Source organism: Poecilia reticulata, chromosome 12 (genome assembly GCF_904066995.2).
Source record: "Poecilia reticulata chromosome 12, P_reticulata-male-v2, whole genome shotgun sequence".
Classification (NCBI taxonomy): Eukaryota; Metazoa; Chordata; class Actinopteri; order Cyprinodontiformes; family Poeciliidae; genus Poecilia; species Poecilia reticulata.
The window spans coordinates 10,546,882-10,572,990 of record NC_088841.1 but is presented as its reverse complement, the minus strand read 5'-3'; the positions used below and the strand labels follow the sequence as shown (position 1 = coordinate 10,572,990).

The window sequence follows — 26,109 nt, the reverse complement described above, 5'->3', positions numbered from 1 at the left end:
TCCCCATCAGACTTCTAAGAGCAGTTGAGGAATACATGCTGGTTTTTCACTAAAATCTACACTGCAGCTCCCCTCTGTGTCACAAAGGAAGACATCGCTGCATCACGGTCTCAGTGCACCACAGTGCAGAAACATGTCTTCTAAATTTTGCAGAAAAAGTTGTCTGCCAATATCTCTAAACATAAACTTTGGTCTTCTTTGTATTTCATTTATGGTTTCAAGAAACTGAGGACGTTCTAATGTAAATTTTGCAACACTCTGAACGACACACATTCAAAGTAAACACCCAAAGGTTGAGTGTTCAATTCCAGTGTCCTACAGCGCATTTTATATGTCCTTGGAAAATGCATTCATCTTCTCTGTACTGTTGTGTGAATGCGTAAAAGTTGAAAGTTGCTTTTTAGGGGCTTCTTTCTAAAAGAAGCCCGAGAAAACAATATCAGTCAGATTTTCAAAGCTGGTAGAGACACACTTTAAAATATTTGCAGCTATAATTGCAGCAAAAGGTTTCTCTATTCAGTTCTATTTGTTGATGTAGTTCAATGTACAACAGATGTCGTCTCAAGGCACTTTACCAAAAGAAGCTAATTCAATCCAATTATACTGACAGAATCCAAATCAGCTACACACATATTACAAATGAATCAAATCAAACATTGCAGTCAACGTGAGTGTGGGATTCAAGTTGGTTAAAAGTTTTTCTACAGCATTCATTCATCCTGGATGAGCTTGTCGTGACGGTGGTACGTTATATGTTTGACTTTGAAGCAATCTCTCATACTGAGAACACATGTAGCAACGTGTGTGGAAAAAAATGTTTTTTAAAAAGTGTTGACTGAGTGGGGCTGAACGCAGAATAACACGAAGACATGTTTGCACTTTTGAAAGTTTTGTAAATACGAATTATTTTCCTTCCGTTTTGCAAATATTCCACTGTCTTGTTCTAATTATGTTTGCCTGGATTACAACTGGGTCCGTCCGTCCGGCCGGCCAGATGGATGGATGGCTGGATAACTGTGCAGCATATTTAGTACTGGAGAGTGTGATAGTGTAAAAGTCTGAACAGTACATGTGGTCCATTCTACTTTTCTTTTGCACAAGATGCTTTGTGATGGCGCTTGATGACGTAGAATGCGAATCTTAAATACCGTCTGAAAGACGGTTTTACAGTGTCTGTGTAACCCTCCAGAGATTCCTGCTTAATGATTGCAATCTATCGAGAAATGTCAAAGAGTGATCCTTCATCCATGCAGAGCCTAAAAAGGCATGTCTGTAGTTCATCTTCAACAACATTATTACTTTTTAAAATCTTTTAAAGCCACAGCAATTCATTTTTAATGTGAATGAATATTTCACAGCTCTAGAGTTACAAAAGGACAGAGTGGGAGACTCCAGATGATATTAGAGATGTGTGGTACAGGCGCAGAAAGCTATAGCTCTGAGTCCAATGTCTGTTCTTATACCCAGTTTGCAGCGTTGCCACCTTACGCTGCGGTCGGAAATGCGATGACATGTCAGTAAAGATAAGAGCTATGAAGCGCTCATAATTAGTTTGTGAAGAACTGTAAGTATTGCCCCAAAGTGTTATCTTAAATCTCTCCAACTGTATCTATCTAAAGCTTTCATTCTAAAGGTGTTAGAGACTCCAGGAGCAATCACCCACCTGCACTGCATCAATGCACCTGACACGCTGTACATAAAGGTATCACCAATGCAAAGAGGAATAAAGAATAAAGAGAAAACAGCATTAGCAGGAAATGAGGCCACAGATAACAGTCAGCAAGCAGGAATGAGGGAAGAATGCTTCCTCAGCAGCCTTTTTTTTCCTTTCTTTCTTTTCCTCAATTATCTGCTGCTCACTGAAGACGATGATGGATAGCATTTGAAGGGGAGGCGTGGAGGGGAACTCTTACTGGACTTGAAGCTTAGCTGAAACCGTATGGTCAAGAGAGCCATTAATCCATCTCGGAGTGGCGACCCATCGAACTCCGCCGGCAAAATGCATGATTGAGCTATAGACGGAGCAGTTGCACAGATAAAGCGGCAGAGTACAGATCTGATTAGGCTCCTGTCTCTGCACACTCCACGGGGATTAAACACAACAGCCCCTTGTTAGACCTCCCCACTTTGTTCCATACGCTACGTTTGCTGTAAGTGGGAAAAAATATAGCAGGGAGTACAAATCATCATTCCCCTCATTACTTCACATCCCTGCATGGACTCAAAATGTGATTCACATATTAATATGCAGCTAATTTGCTACTGGTGCTGGTTAAATAACACTGGATACATTATGTATTATTCCTCCTTTAGCATCAGAACTTGATACCAAATAAAACACTTATTTATACGTTCTGTTTAGGTACAAAGTGTTACACTCTCGCTGGTATCTGCATTTGCATGCCTAACGTGTCATTTGCATTTTTACATAAGCTTTGCCCAGAAAAATGTCCTGAGTAATAGAGAACAAAGCTCTGTGTGCAAACCCACAGAGGCACAGCATCAGTTCATATTTAATATTCAACATTTGGATTTTATATTTAAGAGGAAAAAGGCGCTTTCTTTACTGAATGAAGCAGACATTTGATTTATCAGTCTCTCAGAGTGATGTGAGGGAGTTTCGGGCCACTCTTCTAAACAGACTTGTTTCAGCACACCTCTCTTAAGATTGCTGTGAAGCATTTCAGCCTTTTGCAGTTATCCTGCATTAGAAATGCTGCCATATTTGAGATCGTCGTTATGTTCATAACCTGGTTTGAGACGCAGTTGAGCTGGTATAATTATTGGCCTCGTATCTGACTCTACACTGCTTAACAACAAAGTAAGTTTTGTCAAACATGTCGCCGTGTACGATGACTAGTGCCGTCAGTCAATTAAAAAGCGTAATCGGATTAATCACGATAAATTGCTACGTTTAACTTTGTAAGCTTGAAATATAAAAATGCACAATTTCAAAAAATGCTTTACAATCTCAAGCATCTCACTTTCCCAGTTTCCATGTTGAGAACGTTTTAAAATAAGTCATTTTGTGTCAAACATAATTTAGAAATGCTAACTATCTATTGGTTGTGCTTTGTTGGAAGGATAAGTGGAAGTTAACGTGTTAACTTAATTTCGGGAGCAGGGTCACACCCAAACCACACCTCTAACTCTTCAAGCAGCCTATTTATACTCTGCATATCCACTCAATTCAGTCTGTTGTGTTTCCTCAAACCCACCCTCCCTTACCCTTTACCTCTTTCATTTAACACTTCTTTATTCATAACTGTGCATTGTTTTTTCTTTTTGCTGTAGGTTTCGTCTGGGGGCTCCTATGTTGGCTCGGGAATAAATAAGAGGAACAGCCTCCCGAAGACATACCCCCACTCAGAGTGTTCACACCCCAAGCCCTCTGTCATTCTCCCAGATGACCAAATCAAGATCGTCCATCCCTCCATCCTTTCATCCCTTCATCCCTTCCTCCCTCTCCCCTTCCTCCCTAATGCATTTATCAATAAATCTTTAAATGCATACGTTTGTGGTGTGGTCCTTGCTAGTGAATTCACTGCTGCAATAAGTGGGCTACATAGTAACTCGGTTTTATTTAAAAGTCCATTGCTGTGTTTTTTAAACAGAAAGGCTTTTAAGTCATTTAATCTTCATTGTGCAATATTACCTTGTTAAACTTTTCTGATTAATCGCATGCATTAATACATTAACACTGACAGTCCTAATAATGACTATCCATGGTTCCATATATTTTGGAGTTCATTTAGGATTTCAGCTTTAGTCTTTTTCCATTTTGATAAATGTTAACAGTTGGATTTTAAACTAGGCCGACTGATTCTGAGCGTGAATTGTTGGGTTTCTTTGCAGTTTTTCTCATCAGTGCACAGTCAAACTTTGGGTTTCTTTTGTTAAAGCTTATTGTGACTCTAGTGGCCTTTATTTTTGCAGTAATCAGACAGGAAATAGGGGGGGAAGAGAGAAGGAGGGAAGACATGGAGCAAAGGTCTCAAGGTCAGGAATCGAACCGCAGAGGGCTGCGTCGAGGACTAATAGGCTCGATGTTCGGGGCGCCCGCTGCACCGCTAATGGACCTGTTTCGAACGGTTTCCAATTGTGAATAATCTTTTGTACTATTGATGTTTTAACCGTCCTTAATGTAATGGGCAGCAATAATTGCTTCTTTGAGGTGATTCCGGATATCGTCTACTTTAGCACCGAGTTAGTATGCACCTTTCTCTTGGCCTCTTCAAATCCTTTAGAATAAGTAAGGACATAATTTGTTTTTTCCTACAGTTTTCTTATGTAATTGTTGGAAACATTTTCCTTCTCACAAAGTAATAAATGAAAACCAAAGGCTTGCACTCAATGTCTTTACCTCCTATGCACTACTGCTTAACATGAATACATTTTAATTTAAATAAAATCAATTTGCTGAAATTATCACGAGTGGCTTTAAATCTAGTAACGCCTGTACTGGTAAAATCAGTACTGTGATTTGTAAAAACCAACAGCCTTGGATATAACAAATATGAAAGTGGAAGGAAAATTTTATAATTTGAAGCGGACTCCTTCAGTTTATGTGTTTATTACCTTCTGTACAAGAAAATCTAGTCTACAGGGAGGGGGCTTTAGAGGGCAAGTTAAAGAACAGCTGCTAAGGCAGCAGGAAGGATTTGCAAGATATATTCATATAAACTTTTAAAGTCTCTTTTTTCCCAAAGCCTGATAAGTTCACAATAGAAGTAAAACAAATTGTTATGCTTGTATATTAACAATGACAATGTTATATTAAAGGTGATACGACAGTCTCAGCACAAGAAAAATGCAGGATTTTAAATTGTTTAAAAGTTTTATTAAAAACAATTTGTTGTTTCATTGTTGAGTTTACATAAGTACAATTTGATTTCACAATAAATCAGATTGTACTCATGTTAACACCGTTGGACACCTCCTCCAGATTCCGCCAAAAATGCATTTAAACGCTGTTAGTGGTGCTGATGTTCTTCACAGGAAGAGGGACCCCAAATCAAATTTTGCTTAATGCAAATGTGGCCAACGCTGTGTGATATATGGCCACAAAACACCCATTCCTTATATCGTATATTCCATGTTGAAAAATTGATATTCAAGCAAGGCACTTTTTTTTTCTCTTAAATTATATGCCTGCTGAAGCTATGTGTGTAGAGAAACTGAACCAACATGTATGCATATGCACAATTCAGAGACTTCTCAAAAGAGAGCTGCAAATTAAAATCAAATGAGTTGTTCTGGCTTCACCCATTTTATAAAGCAAAGAAAGGGAGAAAAAAGAAACAAAGGAGCTGTATATTCTTTAACTGCGTGTTAGTTATTAGAACTGTCAAGTGGCTCAATTAGTAAAATCTTATGGCCATTTTCACTTTATGTTAACTCATATAAATAAAATTTACTCAAAAACTAAAACCACTTTTATAAAATATGGTACGTACAAAATACAAATGAATCAATGAACAGTGTTTTGCAAAAATATTCACGTGCTTTTTTTATTTTAATTCCATAGAGATAGTTATTCACCTCACCTGACCAGTGGGAAAAGGAGAGTCTTATTCAGACAAGAAGCCGAGAGGCTCGTGACAACTCTGGAGGAGCTGCAGAGATCCACAGCTCGTAAATGTGTCCCTAGGACAAATATATCTAATTATGTTCAATTAAATAGCACCAACTTACAAATGTCTTCTCAATGCACTTTAAAATGCAAACTGATCAAATTTATATACCGAAATGTTGAACCAAATCATTACAATCATACAGACGGAAATAAATCTGATACTTTTGAGTTTGATCTAACACAATGTAATCAGATTCAGTTCAAAATATCAACTTGCAAATCAATCTTTTAAGGAACCAAACCAATGGCACCGGATCATTAATGTTGCAGCAATCTCTTGGCATGCATGATAGTATAAAGGGACAACTCTCCTGTAACAGGAAGAAACCTCCAGAAGAATGTAGCTCAATGTGAACACCTGTCTTCAATTCAAATGGGAATTTGAAAAGACAAAGTAGACACTCTCTGGTCCACAAGTTCGCTCTGTGTTAGAGAATATTTACAGCAAACGGAGTTAACGGCTTTTTAGTTGCTTCGTTTGGAAGACAAAACACAACATACCACATCATCTATGAGCCAGTAGTATCATCTATAGGAGGAAACACTGAGTACATTTAATAGTGCATTCATGAAGAGTGACGGAAAGCATGAGATTGTTGAATGAAATCCATAAGAAGTCCTGTTTGCAACTTGCCACAAACCACACAGGATAAAAACACGGAAAAGGGGGCTTGTTCCTAAAAGGGACATGTAACTGAACTTGACATATAAACTAACAGGGCACCTTCCTCACAACAAAGCACGGTGTTGGGAGCAGCATGATATGGAGATGGTGGTCTTCAACAGGAAAAATAAGATACATGGCCCTGAAAGAAACAATGGACTTCCGAGTTAAGACAACCACTTTAATCACAGCCAGAGCTAGAATGGAGTGGTCTAGATCTGTGCATATTCATGTGTTACAGTCCTCTGAAGGCCAGACCCAAATTCAATCCAGAATCTTTGGCAAGAGTTCACAAACACTCTACTGGAACTGCAACACACATAGTTGTGTAATTATACATTACTATATGTTGGTCTGTAAAATAAAAGCACCTTGCAATTTAAAGTTGTAAAATAACAAAAACATGAAACAGTTCAAGCCAGCACTTCAACAAGCACCGATTTGCAGCAAATAGTGCCTAAAGCTTTGCTGTTTCTCCTGGAAGTTAGATTTCAAAGAGCCTTTTAATTGATAGAATCTGCCTTGTCAGATTCTCAGGCTTTACCATCAGTCATTCTTACCAGGCTACACCTTATCTCCAGATATTTCTCTCCAGCTGTCTGATTCTGTCTTTTTTTATTTATTTTTTACTAAAATGAACTCAAATCCCTGGGAGGGTGTGGAGGAAGAATATATAGTTTTTCTCTCTCAAAACAGGAAAACCCTTCACTCAAAACACAAGTGAAAAGGGTTGACACATGATTGAGAGATAATACTGCTTTTTGACCACAAAAGAATCTGACTTAAAAGGTTCAGAGTGCGGTTTAAGAATGAAAAAGCCTCTTGAGAGAGGAAAAAAATGTGGGTAAAGTATAAGCTTACCTGCTTACCTTCCAAAAAAGTAATATTCAGACATATCAACATGAATTTGCATTTAAATTCTCAATAAATCGCTCCCTTATGAGGCTCTCCTTTTGTCTCATTCCCTTTCAAAACTTCTGATCTTTTTTCTCCCAAATCCTTTTAGCCATTTATATATTTCCCACTTTTTCACTCTTATTCTCAGTCACCTTCTTTCTCGTCTTCTGCCACTCTTCCTTTCGTCATGTCTTACTTGAGGAGATTTAGTGAAAATAAATTGCAGAGCATAAAAAGACTAATATAGTACTTTGAATCATTTATGTGGTGTACTATAACCAAACTTCAGCTAACAATTGCGTTTTTGTTTTTGTGTTTTCTTTTTGAGTTTGAAGATATTTTGTAGCAATTGGGAAAGCCTTCTGAGCTCTGCATAATAATGAATAATAAATTTGTGAGTATCTGAGCACACAGTCTAAAGTGTGTACTTGCAATTTCTCTCAACAGCAGTGCACCATTACAAAGACTGATGATGAGTGTTGCCTTGATAATTGAGTTATGCCTTTCAGATTTATGAGATAACCAACACCTCAAAGCTGTTTACATCATAGTTTTAATAAGCAGAGAAGTGCTTTGCTGTTGCATCTCAATAAGTGCAAATATTTAAGAAGGAATATAATTACAATTTAAAAAAAAAAGAAACAATTTGATCATATAGATTTACAACATGCATTACACATTATGTCTCAGAATAAAACCGTATCAAGACAGATAAAAGTATTTTTATTGCAGACAATAGGTCTTTAAAGGGGTGCTTGGTATTTTTTGGCAATGTGTGCAGGTACAGAGAGTCCTGCTCACAAAGGACGTCTCTCTTTGTATAGCGTGTGCATGAAAAAGGTTTCAATCTTTGAACTGAGTTACTGAAATGAATTAGCTTTGCTGTGATGTTCTACTTAGGAGATTTCTGTACCAATACGTTTTGCCACTCTCCTGTTGAAATATCTAATTATTCTGTCAGATTCTCTTTTTTTTCCCCTTTCAACTGCTCACATCTAAAAGTTTTCAGTTTCACAGCTTTTCACAGTTTTCATTTGCCCTTTTTACGGCCTTGTGCAAAGTGCTGTTTAAAGCTTGGGAACGGAATTATTTATACAACAGTGTCAGAATGTGTATGTGCGTATATTTGATACAGTTTAAGGTCCATTTTTATGACAAACACTAGGACCCATTGTTTGTTATGGGATCCAAAGCCTGGGCCCCATAAGAAGTAGTGATGTTTTGGGGTTAGGATTTAGGCAGAAATAATTAGGTAACATACATGTAAGGGTTACGCTACAGAAATTAATGAAAAATGAATGGAAGTCAAAGTTCCTGTGAAGATAGAAAGGCACACTTTGTGTGTGTGGGTGTGTATGTGGAAAAAATATGCAATTGCTGTTCATCTAATTAAATTTAAGCCATGAGGATGTCGGTTATATGTTACAATGTATAGATGTAGCAATGTTCTGGTGACGAGGGGCCATTCTTTTGAGAGCTGCACCCAGCTGTGCTGTCACACGGTGCAGAACAACAATCCTGCCAAGCCATAAAACAACCTCTAGATCTGATGTGATTCAAAATGACAGCATGATGCACACATAAATGTGCACTGAGAGAAACTCTGTGCTCTCAGCATTTAGAAGAAGAAGGAAAGGCAATGATAAAGCTGAGGAAATTCACACATGCTTAGGTCAAACGTACCTGTAGATGATGCAGGCGCAGTCTCTGCAGGTCCCACAGTTCTCAATGTCCTGCCCCGTCCTGTAGGAATGTCTTCTGTTGAAAAGCACACAGATGACATATCAGGGGTACCAGGGGCATGTGTTGCTGCATGTCCATTTGTGTGACCCCTCTGATATATCAAGTTGCCTCACTGAGCAGCATTTCTGGCACAAGGATCTCTGAGAGTACGCCAGTCTTCCTGAAATCATCCCTGATCAGTTTTTAATGAACTACACCCCCTCCAACAAGCTCCCTCGGTTATATAAACCACGAATCGCAGTGTCACTTAGGGCATGAATTAATGCTTAGAAGGTGAAAGTCAAGTTTGCATGCATACAAGCTACTGTGGAGTTCTGATACTAGAATGGGCAAAATGAGACAAAGGACCTGCCAGTCACATGCCTGGGAAGTACAGTTTCTGCATTAAAGTTGACATAATATTGTGGGATATTCTGTCTGGATACAGTTTTAGCCAGATATTTACAATCAATGTTTGAAAAACCCTTTTCATTTCTCATGGTCTGACAATACGCTGACAACCCTGTTTTGAGTCATTTGGGATTGCTGGTACTATTTCTATTTACTCAATCCTGGAAGAATAAGAGATCATTTTTAATATTATTTATTTACTTAGTCGAAATTCTGAAATCGACATAAATTTCTGTTTTGTTGTCTATTTAGTAGAGTTACATTTTAAACTGTATGACTCGTGCACACATTTTCAGCTTTCTCTACAAATTTTTCTATTACATTGAGATTTGGCCTTCCCCAAACATTCACCTTCCCGTCTTTCAGCCATTCTCAGACTTATTTGGTCGTTCATTGTCCATTTCGAAAACACATGTGCCTAAGCTTGAGAATCCTAATTGATGCCTTTAGGTGTTGTTTGTAATGTCCACACTGATCTTTGCTCGTGATTCTAATCCATATTGTAAACTGCATCAGGCTCTCCTGCAACAAAACACCCACCCAGCATAATACTGTCACTCCCATACGTCTCAACCGAGATGGTGTCCCGAGGTCTACACGTTTCTCCCTTTGCAATAAGCGTCATTATGGCCAAACACTTCACTTCTAGTATCATCAGACCACAGAACATGTCTTAAAAATTAAACATCTTTATCACGGTGTCAAGTTCTAAACTGTGATCTGCCGCTTTTGTTGATTTTTGGGGTAATGGCTTTTTTTTTTAAATCTCTCTGTGAACACAATTTCATTCCTGAGCAGTATGATTAACAGTTTGATCAAATCTTCAGGAAACGTTGCAGGACTCAAGGACTGGAGTTTGAGATGACAGAATTAACCAATTAGAAGTCTGCAAAGCCTTTGCATCATCATCTGGGCTTTCCAAAACAGTTAGAGGTCAAATAGTCTTAGCATATGTAAATCCCTGATTTTAATTAAAGTTATAAACAATTCTCTAAAACGTATGGCATCTAGCAAATAGAGATAATTTAGAAAATCCAAACTGACTTAAGAAAAAAAAGGTTTACAATGACATAATGTCAGGTTGTAAGTCATAAAATGTGTTTCTTTTTAAATAAAGAGCATGTAAACATCTGATTTCAGCCGTACCACTAAGAGCTTTCTATGGATTCATAGATCCACACCCATTTACATATCGCTTCCTGTCCAAGAATGTTCCCACATCATATATGTACTATTTTGGTGCGATAAAGCGAGAGAAATTACTAAGCCGCTTACAACGCAGGAAGCAGATTAATTAAGTCTTGATGGGAACAGTAAAGGGTTTACACTAAGAGGCTTGGAACATCTGAAACCACCAACATGACGGCAGCTAAATGTTGATTTCTATCAAACCTTGCATGCTGCAGCATGCATGAAGCTGCTTCAAATGGATGCAACTGAGCCCCCTAGAGATTTCCTGTAGTCTGACGTGACATAAATTCTTTGACATGCAGATAATTTAAGCTTGAATGGCTGATATGAGACATCATAAAAATAGCTACACATTCCTCTTAGTATTCAATGTGGTATTTCTTCATCGCTTTTCTAAACAAACCTAGATGTTTTACCTTGTTGTATTTCTCTTTCTACACAAACTTACATTGTGTTCCACTGTACTTATATTGTGTACTTTTTCATGAAGTATAATTTGCCTTCAAAGAACCACTTTTCTATACCAGTAGATAATACATGAGTTAACAAGCCTTAGCCTCAGTGTAAAGCTAAGCATACATTACTTTCCCTCGTGGAGTCTGAACTTTGAAAAGAGATTTTTGTTTTGTTTTTTAATAAAACTATGAACTCCTAGGCTAGAATCTGACATCTACCTTTAAAATCATACTTTCATACTTTTTTAGGACAATATCCTAAATCTTTTCTTTGGGTCAAAGGGAATTCTGCATGGTATAGAGAAGCAGATGGCCTTTTTACACCACTCTTGGCCCTGAGCTAAGATGTCCAGCAAGGGCAACATTTACAGCTCTGTTCGCCTGAGGGTTTTAGTCATTATGTATTTACGGCTTCAAATGCTGGATCACTCCCTTTCTGGCCCAGGGCTTTTATGTTGCTTTAAAAGTCAAACGAGTTTCTTTCTCATGCCTTAATTTAACCCTGGGTGACAGGGTTGAACTATCACTAACACTACCTGTGGATTATTCAGCACCTGAAGCATGTAGTTATAACCACTCCTGTTTCTGAGAACTCAAGAAAATGTAGGCTTCAGAAGTAAAGTTTCGACCTCCCAGACTTAGAATAGTTCAATCCAAATCATGAACATTGATATCACAATTAACATTAAAATTTTGGGAGGTACAAATTGGTCAAAGGGAAGCACATATCTGGAGTGTCACAGTGCATCCCTTTAAATGAGAGGCGTCAGCTGTTATTTTATAAAATGTAGAAGCCCCATTGTGCCATGCAGAAGCAACCAATGTGGGTAGCTTAATAGAAAAATAATACACATCATTTTGTTGTGGGTTTTCTTATGCCACCGATGTGAGTTGCCCCTTACAGTAACTTCACAGTTTTGCATTGTCCTACTCACCCATCTCTCTCTGCTTCCTTTTTCTCAAGGTCTTGAATGACATCCAGCAGGACCTTAATCGTATTCTGGCTGGTCTCCAGGACACCCTCCAGACTGTGAAGCTGGTTCTGCAAGCTACGAATATCATGCAGGGGTCCATTGGGACTCAGGAGCTTTTCCGTCACCCGTGATGGGTCCAGCTTACACCTGGCCCCAGACATCAACCCTCCAAGAATTTCCTGAACCTGTCTTAAAGTGTCAGCTTGTGTGGGACTCAGCGGCCCAGTTGCAGGCTGGCCCCCAGAGGCAGAGCAGCCCCTGGCACCAGAGCAGCCCTGCTGGTTTGGAGGCAGAGAGTGTTGGCTGTTTGGTGTGTTGGGCCTGACGCTGGCTCCTGAGCAGAGCATTTTGTGTAGCACCCCAAGCTGAGCCTGGGCTGAGCTAAGACAGCTGGGCTTAAAACAGGCCTTGGCAGGGGAGGAGGTAGAGGAGCGCCTCTCTCCCTTCATCACAGCAACTGGCGGAGTTTGAGCTCTGTGCTTCAGAGAACTGGCTCTCCCACAGAACTTGGGTGAGTCTGTACACTTCATATCTGTCGTATCCTCCTTTTTCGCTTCCCTATCCGTACCTTTTTCATTGGCCTTGCTCTCTGTCCTGAGCATTGGTGTTCGGGCTGTGGCAACTGCTGGCTCACTTCCTTTTTTCCGTGGTGTGTAGGGAGGAGGTGGTGGAGGAGGAGGTGGAAGTCGAATGCCCCTCTTATCCTGAGCATTATAGGGCGCTTGTGAAGGGGGAGTGTATGGTGGTGCAGCACGAAATGTTGAAGAGTACAAAGGAACAGCTTTAGTTGGAGTCCCACAAGCTTGAGCATTCTGAAGGGTGGACACATATGCCTTCACAATTGGAGGTGGAGAAGTGCAAGATTCAAGTCTAGGGACAGGGGAGGGATAAAGGGTTATCCCTGTGCTGGCAGAGGGGGTGTTTTGAACTGTTTGATACGGTATGTTACAATGAGATACTGTTTGTATAACAGTGGTGTAAGAAGGGGACGTTTGATTAATCTGGGGTGTGTGGGGGCCACCTGGATGAGTACTGGTGTAATATGATATGGATGTGCAAGACAGGGCAGTCTGAGTCACAATTGTACAGGGTGTGAGATTTGTGAGATTATTTGTTGGACCTGATGGTGGCTGTTGATGTCCTGCATTTGGGACAGCATTGGGCTGTTTGTTAGGTTCACAAGATGTTAAAATGGTGCTTACATTTGGAGTAGGGGTGGAACAGATTAAGGAAGAGGATGATATTGATACTGGGGATGTGCAGTTATATGAGGAGGACTGGGGGGCAGTAAAGGAAGGACTTGAGCAAACAGCAGTTTTGCTGGGTGGTGTTGGTGGAGACAGAACAGTATAATAAGGAATAGGGCTTTGGGCAACAGAAGGTGCAGGAGTGGAGGAAAGAATAGGTAGGATGTTTGGTGGAGGATTAGTGACACTTGCTGGCTTAGTAGGAGATGAAGAAGCTGCTTGATAGCCTTTTTCAGTGATTTGTACTGGTGCATTAGCCAGTGTTGGAGGAGAAGTAGAGTAAGGCACAGTAGAAATTTTGGTGGAGGGAGGATTTTTAGCTGCAGAAGCAGACACTGGGATGTCAGAATGTAAGCTGGGCGATGCAATTAAAGGTGGAGAGGCAACGGAGCTACAAGTTGGCAATTGTGTAGTGCAAGGTTTATGATTCGGGGAAGATGGACATGGAGAGTTTGCTTGTTTTTGAGGGGTACACTGCTCAACATTTTGAGGTAGGGTTGGACAAGAATTAGTGGTTTCAATTTGTGTTGAGCAGTGTTTGTCACTCAAATTTAGAGACTGATGCTTACGTTCAGTTTGACTTTGGGTGGTGCAATGCTTTGAAGCTGGAGGTGAGGATAGACCCTCAGTTTGAACTTCAGTCGTACACAGTTTGGTATTTGTAGGAGGAGGAGATCGAGGGGGGCTTTCAGTTTGTGTGGGAGTGGTGCAGAAGTGCACTTCTTTTCCAGGATCACTTGTTGTCCGGCTTAGGCGCTTTCTCCTCCTTACCACTGAAGGAGTGCTACTTCCCTGGCGCTTGGGACCATCTCGGCAAGATATTGAAGAACAGTGACACAGATCACTATTGTGAAGAACTGAAGGTGGACAGCTGTGTCTGGATGGTTTTACCATAACACCTGACTTAATTTCTGTCTTTGATACTTTGGATCTTCGTTCTACCACAGTTTTATCCCCACAGCTTGGAGGTCTGCTCTGATCTTTGGACCCAGGCAGCACATGGTTGTGGCTAAGGTACTCATCTTGAGAGTCATGCTCATCATCTCCATCCACACCAACTGAGTCCCCAATGCTGTGGCTACGTGCATGGGTGGATGAGAGAGACTGAGGTTTTTTGAGGCATGGTGAAGTCTGAATGGCTGTGCTGGTGCTTGTACTGGGTCTTCGTGTCATTGGTAAAGTTAGAGAGTTAGACTGTGGTGGCGCCCAACATCTGCGTGTAGGACCAGGTGTTAGTGGATGAGGCGGGGCCCGTGCTAAAAAAGCAGCCACCTTTTCTATTGTACTTGCCATATCCCCACGCACAGCCCCCACCACAGAGGTTTGACCAAGTAGGCCCTCTGTGTGTGGTCGGTCTGTCCATGGCTGAGGGGACATGCTGTTGTGTTTCCGGAGAGGATGTGGGCTGTCACGGTCCTTGGCAGGCTGTTGACGGGTGTTGTTTTCTCCTGTTGCACTGTTGCCACTACTGCTACTGCCATCCTCAAGGTCTTTGAAGCGAACCTGATGTGTGCGGTTGCGACGCCGCTTGAGCCGACTTTCAATATCTGGTGAGTCTCGATTAAGTAGCACAGAGCGTACAGTCATTGTTCCAGGCAGTTTGTCCGCCAAGGTGCTCTTGCCGTTGCTTTGGCCTGTGAGCAAGTGATTAGGCTCCTTGCTCACCATTTCTGTGGCCTCTCTGTTTCTTCCCCAACATTCACAGGCAGTTTGCCGTTTTAAAGGCCTTTTTGTTTACGCGTCAACCAGGAAAGTAAGTTTTTCATTACTGTTTTGCTATAGTATTAAATGCATGTGAGAGCTATGTACTTTATTGATGAGTCCCATTTTCCTCATAAAACCGAACAAAGTTCGGTCAACTCCTGCAAAGCTTAGTCCATTTGTAGAATAATTGCCAAAGCTTGTTCACATCCCTTGAAATCAAATGTTGTCCCCAAGAAGAATTACTACAATGTCCACAGGTAAAGGTAAACCAACATCATAGACGGTAAAAAGGGTGTGTCAGATCACTGTGACCAATGCTAAGTTCTACAGCAACTGTGAATTTTACCTTCACTTCTACAAAAATATGACATATCAAGATAAATTAGAGAAAAGCAGCATCAAATTTTGTTAAAGTGAACATGTCCATGCTTTTATATGTCCTTTAAATTTGTGCACATTTTCCTTTACTCCCATTTCTCCCAATTTCCCCTTGCAAATATCATGAGGAGGTCAAAAAGGCTTGCAATGCCAATGGGAAGAGGGTCAGGGAATATAGCCTGTTCATCCTTAGGTTTGCATACTTGGCAGTCCCTTCTTGTACTCGTGTGTTGTCCCCTGATCCCTCAGGAGATCCGGTGGCCCATGTATGGGTTGGTCTTCGGAGGGTCTTCCCATAATGAGCTGCCTTTTGAAACTTATTTCGGCAGATTGCTTTGTCGGTTTTGTTGATTTCACTTTCTGTATTTCAGTTCTGGAGTCAAAGTGTCATTCTCCCATGGCTGAAGATGGTGTTGGCTCCTACAGAGAAGTACACAAAAAAGAGGGGGGCGGGGGGGGAGAGAAGAGACTCTAGTTGTTAACAAATGCGCATCTGTTTCAGCAGTTGTTTGAGATAAATAGGATGACATAAGGTAAGCAGCTATTTTAAAATGAATAAGGGTACAGTCCACACAGTGGGAGGAAGAAGAATACATTAGTTAGGAGAAACGACTGAAGAGTTGGAGGTGGTGGAAGACTACAAGCAGCGGAGAAATAAACACCCCAAACAAGTGAAAAGGGATTGTAATTAAGGCCTATTCATATTGGCTGAAGGGGGTACTTATGTTTTATGTCTATTTGATTTTCTCTGTATCATTAGCAATTGTTAAACGTAGCGTTGCTGTAGAAGCAACGAAAAGTGTTTTTTCCAGCTCTTGGGAACATAGAGTGACTGTTATCATATTTCCCATGTACATGTGTCTTACAGATTTTCCTTTTCCTCTATGTTTTAACAGTCTGCGGCTCTGTTATCAGTTCTTGATGATCTGCCACGATGACATCCTCTCTGATTCATCTGGTCACTCTGTGGCAGTCTGTCTCCCATGCTGTGGTTAGTAGTATGTTCTCGTCTCTCTGATGCTGCGGCATGTTTGTGATACAGATACTATATATATATATATATATATATATATATATATATATATATATATATATATATATATATATATATATATATACACTGTATACTACTTCCACTGCTTGTCCGCATTGCTAGCAGTCAGGCGTGATGCTGTCGTCTGCCTTACAGGATCTATGGATTTGTTCTTTGTTATCTCCTTGTGATAGCCCCTGACACTGACAGGCCCACACGCTAATTCTGGGTGCGAGTGTGACTGTCCGTACTCTTATCTTCTGTGGGAGGGGTAATTAGTGACTCCTTCACAGCTCCCAGGTTATTTAGGGAGTGTGATACCCGAGGCCCTGCCACATTTATTTATGTCCACCATTTTTTTTCTTGCTATCTCACTCTCTTTTTGTTGCTCTGAGGTGAGGGATCTTTGTCACAGCCGCACCCTTCCGTCAACCTCTTTAAAAACATGGTTATTAGGATTAATTATGATTACGGTCACACAGACAGAGCCTCAAGGAAAATAACAACCATAGTGAATTATGAAACATACCACAAAGTTCTGATTCTTTTTACTTTCTTATCACTTCTGTGTGTAAAGATGAGCTAAATCGCCAAGACCAAATCTCTCTTCGAAACGATAAATATTCTTATGCGTGGATAATCTATTTTTCTGCTACAGAGGCTGAAAATACAAAACAAGGATTTATCTTTAGCTCAATAAGGTGACTTGCAAAACTATTCATACCTCTTAAAAGAGGTATGAATAGAGTGTTATGCAAAATCAACCTTTGGGGCTTTATGTCATAATGTTATTCCCTCATCAAAAACATACCCAGAGCGATGTTTTGACTCATTCATACATGTTTTGAGGTATCACTGACTCTCCTGTGGCAGCCATTTGGGGTGTCCTAACACTTCCTTCTGCAAAGCGCCGCCTAATTCCCCAAAGTTTTGCCTTAGAGCTGCAGTCTCCAGCCAAGCACCCTCTCCTTGCACTTCCCCAGCACATTTCCACCAGACTAGCAGCGGCCATAGTTAGCAAACATCTGGTGGAACTGAGCATCTGTTGAGCTTATCATACAAACTACAATACTTCTAATAACCGTTGTACAATGGACAGCATGGGAAGCATCCCTGAAGGGTGAGTGTTAGAAAGGGAAGGAGGTTCTTGATGAGATAGAGACCAATTTTTCTGTCTGATGCAAAGTCACAATATTTTTAAGTTGTTTGTGACATAATACAGCATTTTCATAAGAAATGAAGGCAACATGCTTGATTGGGTTATAAAATTGCACTCTGTGCATAGAATATACCAAGTCTTAAAACACCTTCAGCTTTTATTCCTTTATAACCACAAATATCAGTTCACTTTAAAAAGATTTAATGTGCGGTAAAACAATTTGAATTTCATGTATCGTTTTCCACTTTACAATTATTCATTACTTTGTCTTTTTTGACTGTTCGTCTATCGCTCAAAATCCCCCAAAATGAACTGAGGTTTGTGGTTGTAATTAGGCCCGTGTAAAAGTTTGAGTAGTATGTACTAATTTTGTTCTTTTTATTTGATATTTATATTATTTCACAACTCTACCAGGATAAAATTCTCTTCAGACTTCCCAGTTTAATCCGTGCACTGCCAAAGGAGCATTACCCTCTCTTATTGTACGGGCTGTCATCCTGAGTGTGCTCTCATTCTATCTTACTTGAAACCAGGCCTATTTTTCTCATTTTCACCCATCACTTGTGTCTTCCTCTCTGCCTTTACGACACTGTTGAAAATCTCCCCTGTCCGCGTCCGAATTCTTTGCTCTCAGCCTGCAAACTAGCCTTGGGTCAAAATTTATGCCGACAGTTTAATGAATCCATACCCTCTAATGCTGCATGAGCTCACTCCAGGGGCTGAGGCCAGCCATTTACCCACATGTGACATTTCCATGTTAAGCTTTTATTGGCAGACAAGAAATAAATCACCAGGCAAGAGGATGAATGTGTGCAACGGCATAACGCCAACAGGGGTCATAACTCTCTATCGTTATTATTTAAGATTTACTCCAGCCCTCTTGCTTCTTGGTAGCGTCTGTGAGATGGCTTTACTCCGAGTACAGGCATCTATCCCCTCATGTGGGGTGACAATAATGCCTGCATCGCATCCAACTCGTTTTTTCTAAACCACGGTTACTCAGAGAAGCACAGATCTCACGGACTCAAGAAACAAGAACATCCTGGACGTGCAAATCCAATTGCAATATTCTGAGCCTGGGGTCCTACAGGAGTTGTGAGAATTACATCCATGACAATAACACACCTTTGGCTCTCCCTGTGCCAGAGAGGTAGGGGAGGGGGGTTCTGTGGTTTGAATTGTTATGTAAAGTCATGTCAGATCAGATTGTCTAGGCATGCCTAAATTTGTCAGACAGGACTAAGAGGAGGAGGCAGGAAGAGGAAGGAAAAGAGATAGACATGCTTAGTTATATTTAGAGATGCTATGAGACACACAGTGAACTGCGAGGAGTAGGATTCTGAATAAGTAAGAGGGAGATGGGGCGGAGGGAAAAAGCAGGGGTGGCGGAGGGAGGGGTGGCGGGGGCGTGGGGAGAGTTGGGTTGGCAGGCCGCAAAGCAGGAGGGAACAACCCCTGGCAGCAGAGGAAATGTCATGGTTAGGGTTCAGTGAAGTGGTAAATCGGGAGCATCAGCGCGTCAGGGCATTTAAGGGTTTACTGAAGAGGAACTAAGAAAAGCTATATGATCAGTCATTGGCCCTGTGAACACAAAGAGGCTCCTGGTTTATACCTGTGCTCTGTCAGAGGAATTAACAATGCTCTCGTGGCTCTCACAGTAGACGCACACCGCGCCAGCCGTTGCAGTTCTCCTGCGGTCTTGTCAAAAGGGATCACCAATTCAGAAACAGCTCCCTGGGAGTTGCTATTAGATGCCTATTTTGTCAGGTAAGCACTGTGTTCAGCAAAGCGCAGCAAAGTCTCACGCAAGCGGGTGTTTCATTTTATTTGATACAATACAAGCAGCGAGTGAATTAAAAATTGCAAATGCACGACTTTGTGGTGACAAAGATTTCTCTGTAAACACAAGCACAAGCATATGTAAGCAATCTTAAACCACACACTCCCGGAAATTATACGGATGCCTTTTGGAAATAAGGGAGTAAACAATTTTGACCTAAAGCAGCTATAATAAGTAGTTTTTTTTTTTTTTGCTATTTAGGAAAATAACACATTCTCAGTAAGATGAGCATCCTTGGATTGTCCTGTGAAGGAGACAGAAGAGTTTCAAACCAGTTCATTTGTATTTAACATCCTTTACTCGACTTCCCCTAAATAAAATCCACTGCTGCATGGGGAATCATATTTTATGTAAAACATGTTTGAGTGGGGCTGCACAGTGGCGCAGTTGGTAGAGCTGTTGCCTTGCAGCAAGAAGGTTCTGGGTTCGATTCCCAGCCCCAGTCTTTCTGCATGGAGTTTGCATGTTCTCCCTGGGCATGCGTGGGTTTTCTCCGGGTACTCCAGTTTCCTCCCACAATCCAAAAACATGACTGTTAGGTTAATTGGCCTCTCCAAATGGATGGACATGTTTGAGTGCCCTGATAAAATGCTACATAAGTCTGATGCCATTTCATTTGTGGTTTGTCACAAGCCTACAAGTAGAGCATGTGGATGGCAGCATCTTGATATTAGGATGTTTTTTTTCAGTAGGGTCAGGGCTGGTCAGAGCTGATTACAAAATATATAGATGTAAATACAGTGTAATATGTATTTTACACTGGAATGTTGATGTTCCAATGAAATGTTGACTTTGAAAAGTCAACATTGAAAAGTTTCTGTTAAAAAAACAAAGATTTTTCACCATTTTCCACATTGTGGACCAAAAATGGGTTCCAGAGTAAAAATTTTGTCTATGTGCATTTGTGTGGACAACAAAAATGCATCTTTTGTGAAAAAGGTGATGTATTAGCCCAAACATTAACCTGACCTATAATCTGAAATGCATGTGTATAACAACAACGTTGGATTACATGTTTAAAATGGCCCTGCAGCTGCTGCAGCACCTCATTAAAGGTAAAAACGTTCCACAAAAGTCTGGTGAGTGTTGTTCACCATTCTTGTTTTCTTGTCGTGTTTACCTCTAATCTCATGTGGCGGCATCATGCACAGGTCCAATACTCGATATTTAACGTCACTTACAGGTCTGGAGGAGTAAAAACAACATCTTGTTTTTATGTGGATGAAAACATTTCTGAAAACGGTCCCATGTGGACACGTGTATTTTTAAAACTGGGGCTAGAAGACAACCTGTAAGAGGCTCTCGAAGACTTGAGACTAGAGAGTAGACAATCAAACCTTAGCAGGACAATGACAGGAAAAGTACAGCTGGAATCCAATTCAGAATCTGTGGCAACAGATTTGAGATGCACTCTATACAAATGCAAGTTTCTGAGTATTATTTGAGATGAATATGAAAATAGTTCAGCGTTTTTCTTCCACTTCACCATTACACACTACTTGCTGAGGGTCTATCACAAAAAAGTCCAAATAGTCTACACTGAAATTTGTGGTTATCACAATGACAAAAAGTGGAAAAACATGCAGCATGAGTACTTTAGCAAACACTATCTGGAAACACTGTATGGTGTTGATGCATTTGACTGATCTCATCCATCCAATCATCCCAAGCAGCAAATCAAATCATGCAAAGGAAATGTTCGTATTAAATGCACTGCATGGGAACTCAGTGAGTACAACCATTATGATTGTGTTCAGATGCTGTTGTAATAGCCTGTTTGTCTAAAACAATCTCCGTGTGGCCTTTTAAAAACCAATGAGAGACACAATTCATGAACCGAAGTGAAAGCACTGTATAAAACATGCCCACAGAATTATTTTTGTAAATAAATATACACTTACGACTCAAATCACTTAAGATAACGACGGAGCATTAAACCATCTGGTTCATTGTTGTCTGAATGTGTTCTAGATACAAACCTAAGCTGTTAGTGTGGCTGTGCAGCCTGACGTGGCTTTTCTTGTGTCAGCCTGACCTATTTGCTTTTTCTTGCAGATTTTTACTGAAAGAAATTAGGTACTGGAGTGTTGCTCCTTAAAGCTGTACATTTTTGTGTGACACTAAAATGCAAGCCAAATACACTAGCTGCAAATAATGAGTCCCAATCATTAACATTTGCAACAGCTTAGATGATTCTGTGAGCTTTATTTGCCATATAGGTGGGCAATCTAATATTTACAACTTGTCTTAGCTACCATGTTATGGTTTACTAAAGCACATGCTGCTTGTTTTGAAATGAAATGTATCCTTATGTGAGTTTTTCTTTGTATTTGATGAAGAAACATTAAGCTGTCTCCTGTTGCTTAATATCTAGACATCCCTCTGATCATCAATTGAAAATGTTTTACGCAAATTAACTTCTGCTGCCATTAATTATAATTTACATTAACATAAATGTTTGCGGAGTCATTGGTTCGGCTCTTCATAATGATGATGTATCACAACTGCTTGAGTTTTCCTTCCAGAATGTGTTTGCCAATAATGATTTGTTCCATCTGTCCTCCTCTGACCAAAATTCTTTGCCTAATTTGAAATTCCTATTTGTAGGCCAGTGAATTGGAGCAAGCATACTCAAGCAACTGTGTGCAAATTTGAGAATGTCTGCCCATCACAAGAAGATGGAGCAAACATTGCTTGCTCAAGAGGTAATTTATTATTTGGGTTCTGCATCCATCATTGCAAAAAAAGAAAAAAGAAAGTTTTACTGAAGTTTAAAGTTAATATCTTTGTAATTTGTCAGGAACAATGCAGAACAGACTAGCAAGCTCATAGATTCTCTACTTATCTGCAGAGAAGCAGTGTCACTTCTTTACAAATCAACGAGTACATAATAGTGCATTACCTCTAAAGCCAAGTCAACGTCAGCTTTATAAAAATTGCCGGCCAGCAGACAGAAAAGCTCTCCAAATGTGGAGAAAGTGAATGACAGAAAAATGGAGATTGGTAAATACTCAGCCGATGGGAAAAGAAAGACACATGAAATTGATTATATATAGATGTATGTAACGTATGCATATTATGCTGACCTGCAAGATAATATGTTAAATAAGAAAGAAAAAAAAGTCTTTCTACTCATTATCTACTTTAAAATTCCACATTCCATTTTCCAGATGCTAATTTTTTAAACATATTTTGGACTAAACCCAAAGTTAATAATGGCAGATGTCCACTAAAACTAAGCATGGTTTTACTGCAGGACTCGTCCTGTTAAAAACAAAAAAACAAACATCTTGAGGTTCAGAATCTTGCCCAAGCGTGTGGCCAAAATCTAACTCATGATCTTTCAATTGCAGGATAACAGTTCTTCTTACTGAGCCCTCAAAATAAAAAAATAAAATAAAATCAAGGTTAAGTGAGAAGTAGACTGTTCTCTGGAAGCTCCTAGTCCATCACAGAGTAACATATACAACACAGCACAATATAAACCAAGGCCATTTAAAATTGAAAATCAACCTTACAGCATGCGTGGAAACCAACATGTCCACATTAGTTCACAATGTTTTACCCATTCGTACATGGTTACAACAGGATCCAAATCTCTGTTTCCTCCCATAGTCTTAAAATAACCAAATTAAGTTAATTGGGAACCCAAAGTGTCCTACAGAGGTGTGACTGCTTGCAAGAGTAGATGTCTGTTCTGTGCATCTCTGTGTAGGCCCTGTGATGGACTGGAAACCTGGGCATGATCCCTTCCACTTGCCCAGTGATTGCTGGGTTCACCAGCAAACTCACTCAAAATGAGCAGGATACTACCATTAGGAGTAACTTTAGGTTTTCTTATCGTATCATTGGAGGTCTGGTTCTATATTAAAGGTGGTCGTCACTAACCCTATCAGGGGCCCCCTGTCCTACGTGGCTTAGATGTATTATTTTCGCCGCCACACATCTAATTTAAATTAATGTGTCGGGTTTCTGTATATCCTGAAGGCAGTATAGACATTGAAATAGAAGAAAACGTCACCTTTCACCTGAACAATGTGAAAATATGGTTGAATAGCGAAAACATGATTGGAAGGCTACTGAGGTTGATCAAAACGGTGAAATATGCCTGACTTTCTTCAGGTTCAATTCGGATAAAACAGCTCGGTTTCATTTTTAAACATATTTCTCTGGGCTTCTATGGAGGTTCACGGCTTGGAGATCGAGAAGTGATGGTCCGATTACACATCTAACACATGCAGGACAGTGGGCTCTGATGACTGGGGTTGAAGACAGAGCAACCCCCGTAGAAGAATTAGCCATGGGGAATTATGCTATTAAATATTGTAATCAGGAGGAGGAAATATCTGTAAAAACTGTAATTAACTATGAAAACAGTAAACTCTAATGGCATTTCCAAACCCTGAAAACTGACAGTATGCTTAGATCACTTACTTTTGCATGCTGTTTGGTGGTATAGCTGCACTAATTAATGTAACTAGTGAAGTGAAGCAGCTCATTTCATAAAAAAGTTTTATTTTTAGAGCAGGCTTTGTGTTTTTTAAGAATTGACTGGATGCAGTGGAAGATTTAAAGCCAAAGAGACTTAGGGATTTTTTCAAAACCCTTTCATTGTTATTGCAATAAATATTCTGACATATTGTGGTACAATTTAAGTCTACTGCCCATCCCTAATGAGCAAAACGTGTGTGGGGGTTTTCAAGTAACAGTTAAATTATACTGACGGCTGAAACTTTAATCATCAAGCAAAATGTTGTGACTGTGCACATTATTTATATACAATATGTTCAGACTGAAATGTTCTCAGCGTTTATTTTTAACAATTATTCCAGTAAATAGATTATAAAAACAATGCTTGAAAATCAATAAATCAGCTTTCTTTTTTCCCAAGCTCTTCCGGAATGTCAAAATCCTTACGTTTCCATTGGAATCCCGCAGGAATGTGAGGGAGAAACCTGTGCGACTTCCCTTACAAAGGTGTGTGTAAGGGAATTCGCGTGTTCATGAAAATGCAGATATTGCTGTGAGTAGGTGACTAATGCTACACCAAAATACACTAGACTTTTCTTAGAAACACACACAGGTCTATACAAAAGGAATTCCCTCTGTCAATTCCACCTCCTCCGGAAACTTACACCAAACACCACAGACACACACGCACACATGCGCGGGCATACACTGCCTGAGAAATGATAAATGTGTAGAGAAGGAACACAGCTAGAATCTGCAAAGCTACATCAAATGCTTTAACAATCTGAGCTCCTGGCTGTTTAAATCTTCTCACGGAGCAGTGCAAACTCGGAAAATAACTCCCACACCTGCAGTAAAGCAAATCCCTGTATCCAAATAAGCAAAATCCATTTCCCCAAGATTTAATTCTCTCTCTCTCTCTCTCTCTCTTTCTCACACACACGCACGAAGGCTAAGGTGCAAAGTGGGTCCAGGAACACACCTCCATCATCAGTAGAAATAAGTGCACACAGACTCGGCTGCCTAAAACACATAAACAAAATCCGAGCATGCACGTGTACTCACGCATGCGAGGATGCGCTGCACTGCACTCTGCTTCTCTCCTCTTTGTGGAATTCAACAGAATGCAAAGAGAAACAAACGAGAAGTGCGACGTTACTAAATAGAAAGAGGCGCTCGAGTTGTTTCTGAAATCTGTCCTCATCTTTGCTTCTTCTCACTTTGCCATCGCTATGGTGATGCTGAGAGGAGGCTGCTGGGTAGATTGCTGTACTATCTGCCATCAGGACACAGAACTGAGTCACACATACCACATCTACAACATCCCTCTTCCTGTTGCCCTCTGCGCTGACTCTTCCCCCCCCCCCCACACACACACACACACACAAACACACGCGCGCGCTCGCTCCTCTTCTGTTATTCCTTCACATTGCTTCCTCCCCATTCTTCCATCCCTTGTGTTTGCTTTTTATCCTCACCTCTCTGTCACCGCTGCACGTTGAGCTTCACGTTGCATCCTTTTCTTGGGTCCACCTGCTCCTCAACTCTCCTCTTTCCCCCCCGTTATCCGGTTGTCTTTTATCTCACCCTCCTCTTTGCCCGTGGATTCAAGCCTTTCTTTCACGTGGGAACCCTGCTCTCCATCCCTCACAGCTCTGCGCTGCTCAGTGCCTACCTAGTTGTCTGAGTGTTTGTGCTGTGAGTGGAAGTGAAAGGACAGGAGGGGGAGCAAGAAGACAAGAGTGAGCAAACAGGCAGTTACACTCTCAGATGCTCCTCTCCGTTATTCCTTCCTCCTCTCCCCCGCTTCTTTCTCTCCACATCTCTCCATCATGACCTCCTCTCCCCAACACCATGTGAGACCCTGTATATCCTTGTAAGCAAAACAAAAAAAAAGGGGGAGACTGGGGGGAGGGAGTGAGAGGGAAACCAAGGAGCTGGATGGAGCGTAGAGGAGGCAGAGGGAGGTGGAGCTATGCCGAGTCGGTCTAATTAAAAAGCAGAGTATGTACAGCTGCAGAGAGCAAAGAAGGAGACAGCAGGAGGAGTACAGAGGAGAGGCGAGTGATCCAGGGGGCGTAACCGAGGGGACACACAGAGAGAGTTGAGGCAATTGGCGGGGGCTGGGAACGAAGGGGGAATGGGGTAGTTGGAGGAGAATGTGATGGAGAGCAGAGAGTGGTGTGAGAAAGGGAAAAGGGAAGAACTAAAAGGACACCAAGGTCAGTTGGTGGGGGATGTAGAAAGGTCAGGCATGGAGGGGTGTGGTGTGTGTGTGTGTGTGTGTGTGGGAGGGGGGGGGGGGAGGGGTTAGGTTGAGAAGGAAGGA

General features: G+C 40.8%; 1 protein-coding gene across 4 annotated transcripts in view; it reads right to left on the bottom strand.

Moving 5' to 3' along the window:
- Positions 1 to 25,766, bottom strand: part of LOC103473459 (uncharacterized) — a 49,733-nt gene extending 23,967 nt beyond the window's left edge. Inside the window, exons 1-4 of one of the 4 annotated variants that reach the window (XM_081613996.1) lie at positions 25,259 to 25,686; positions 24,846 to 24,885; positions 11,911 to 15,698; positions 8,880 to 8,954 (exon numbers count right to left, since the gene is read on the bottom strand). In XM_081613996.1, the coding sequence (XP_081470122.1) occupies positions 8,880 to 8,954; positions 11,911 to 14,864 (3,029 nt within the window). In that variant the 5' untranslated portion in view covers positions 14,865 to 15,698; positions 24,846 to 24,885; positions 25,259 to 25,686. Of the gene's footprint in view, positions 1 to 8,879; positions 8,955 to 11,910; positions 15,699 to 24,845; positions 24,886 to 25,000; positions 25,127 to 25,258 lie in introns of those variants that run through there. The other 3 variants (XM_008423736.3, XM_081613997.1, XM_081613995.1) reach the window with 3 other exon arrangements.
- Positions 25,767 to 26,109: the final 343 nt, after the last annotated feature.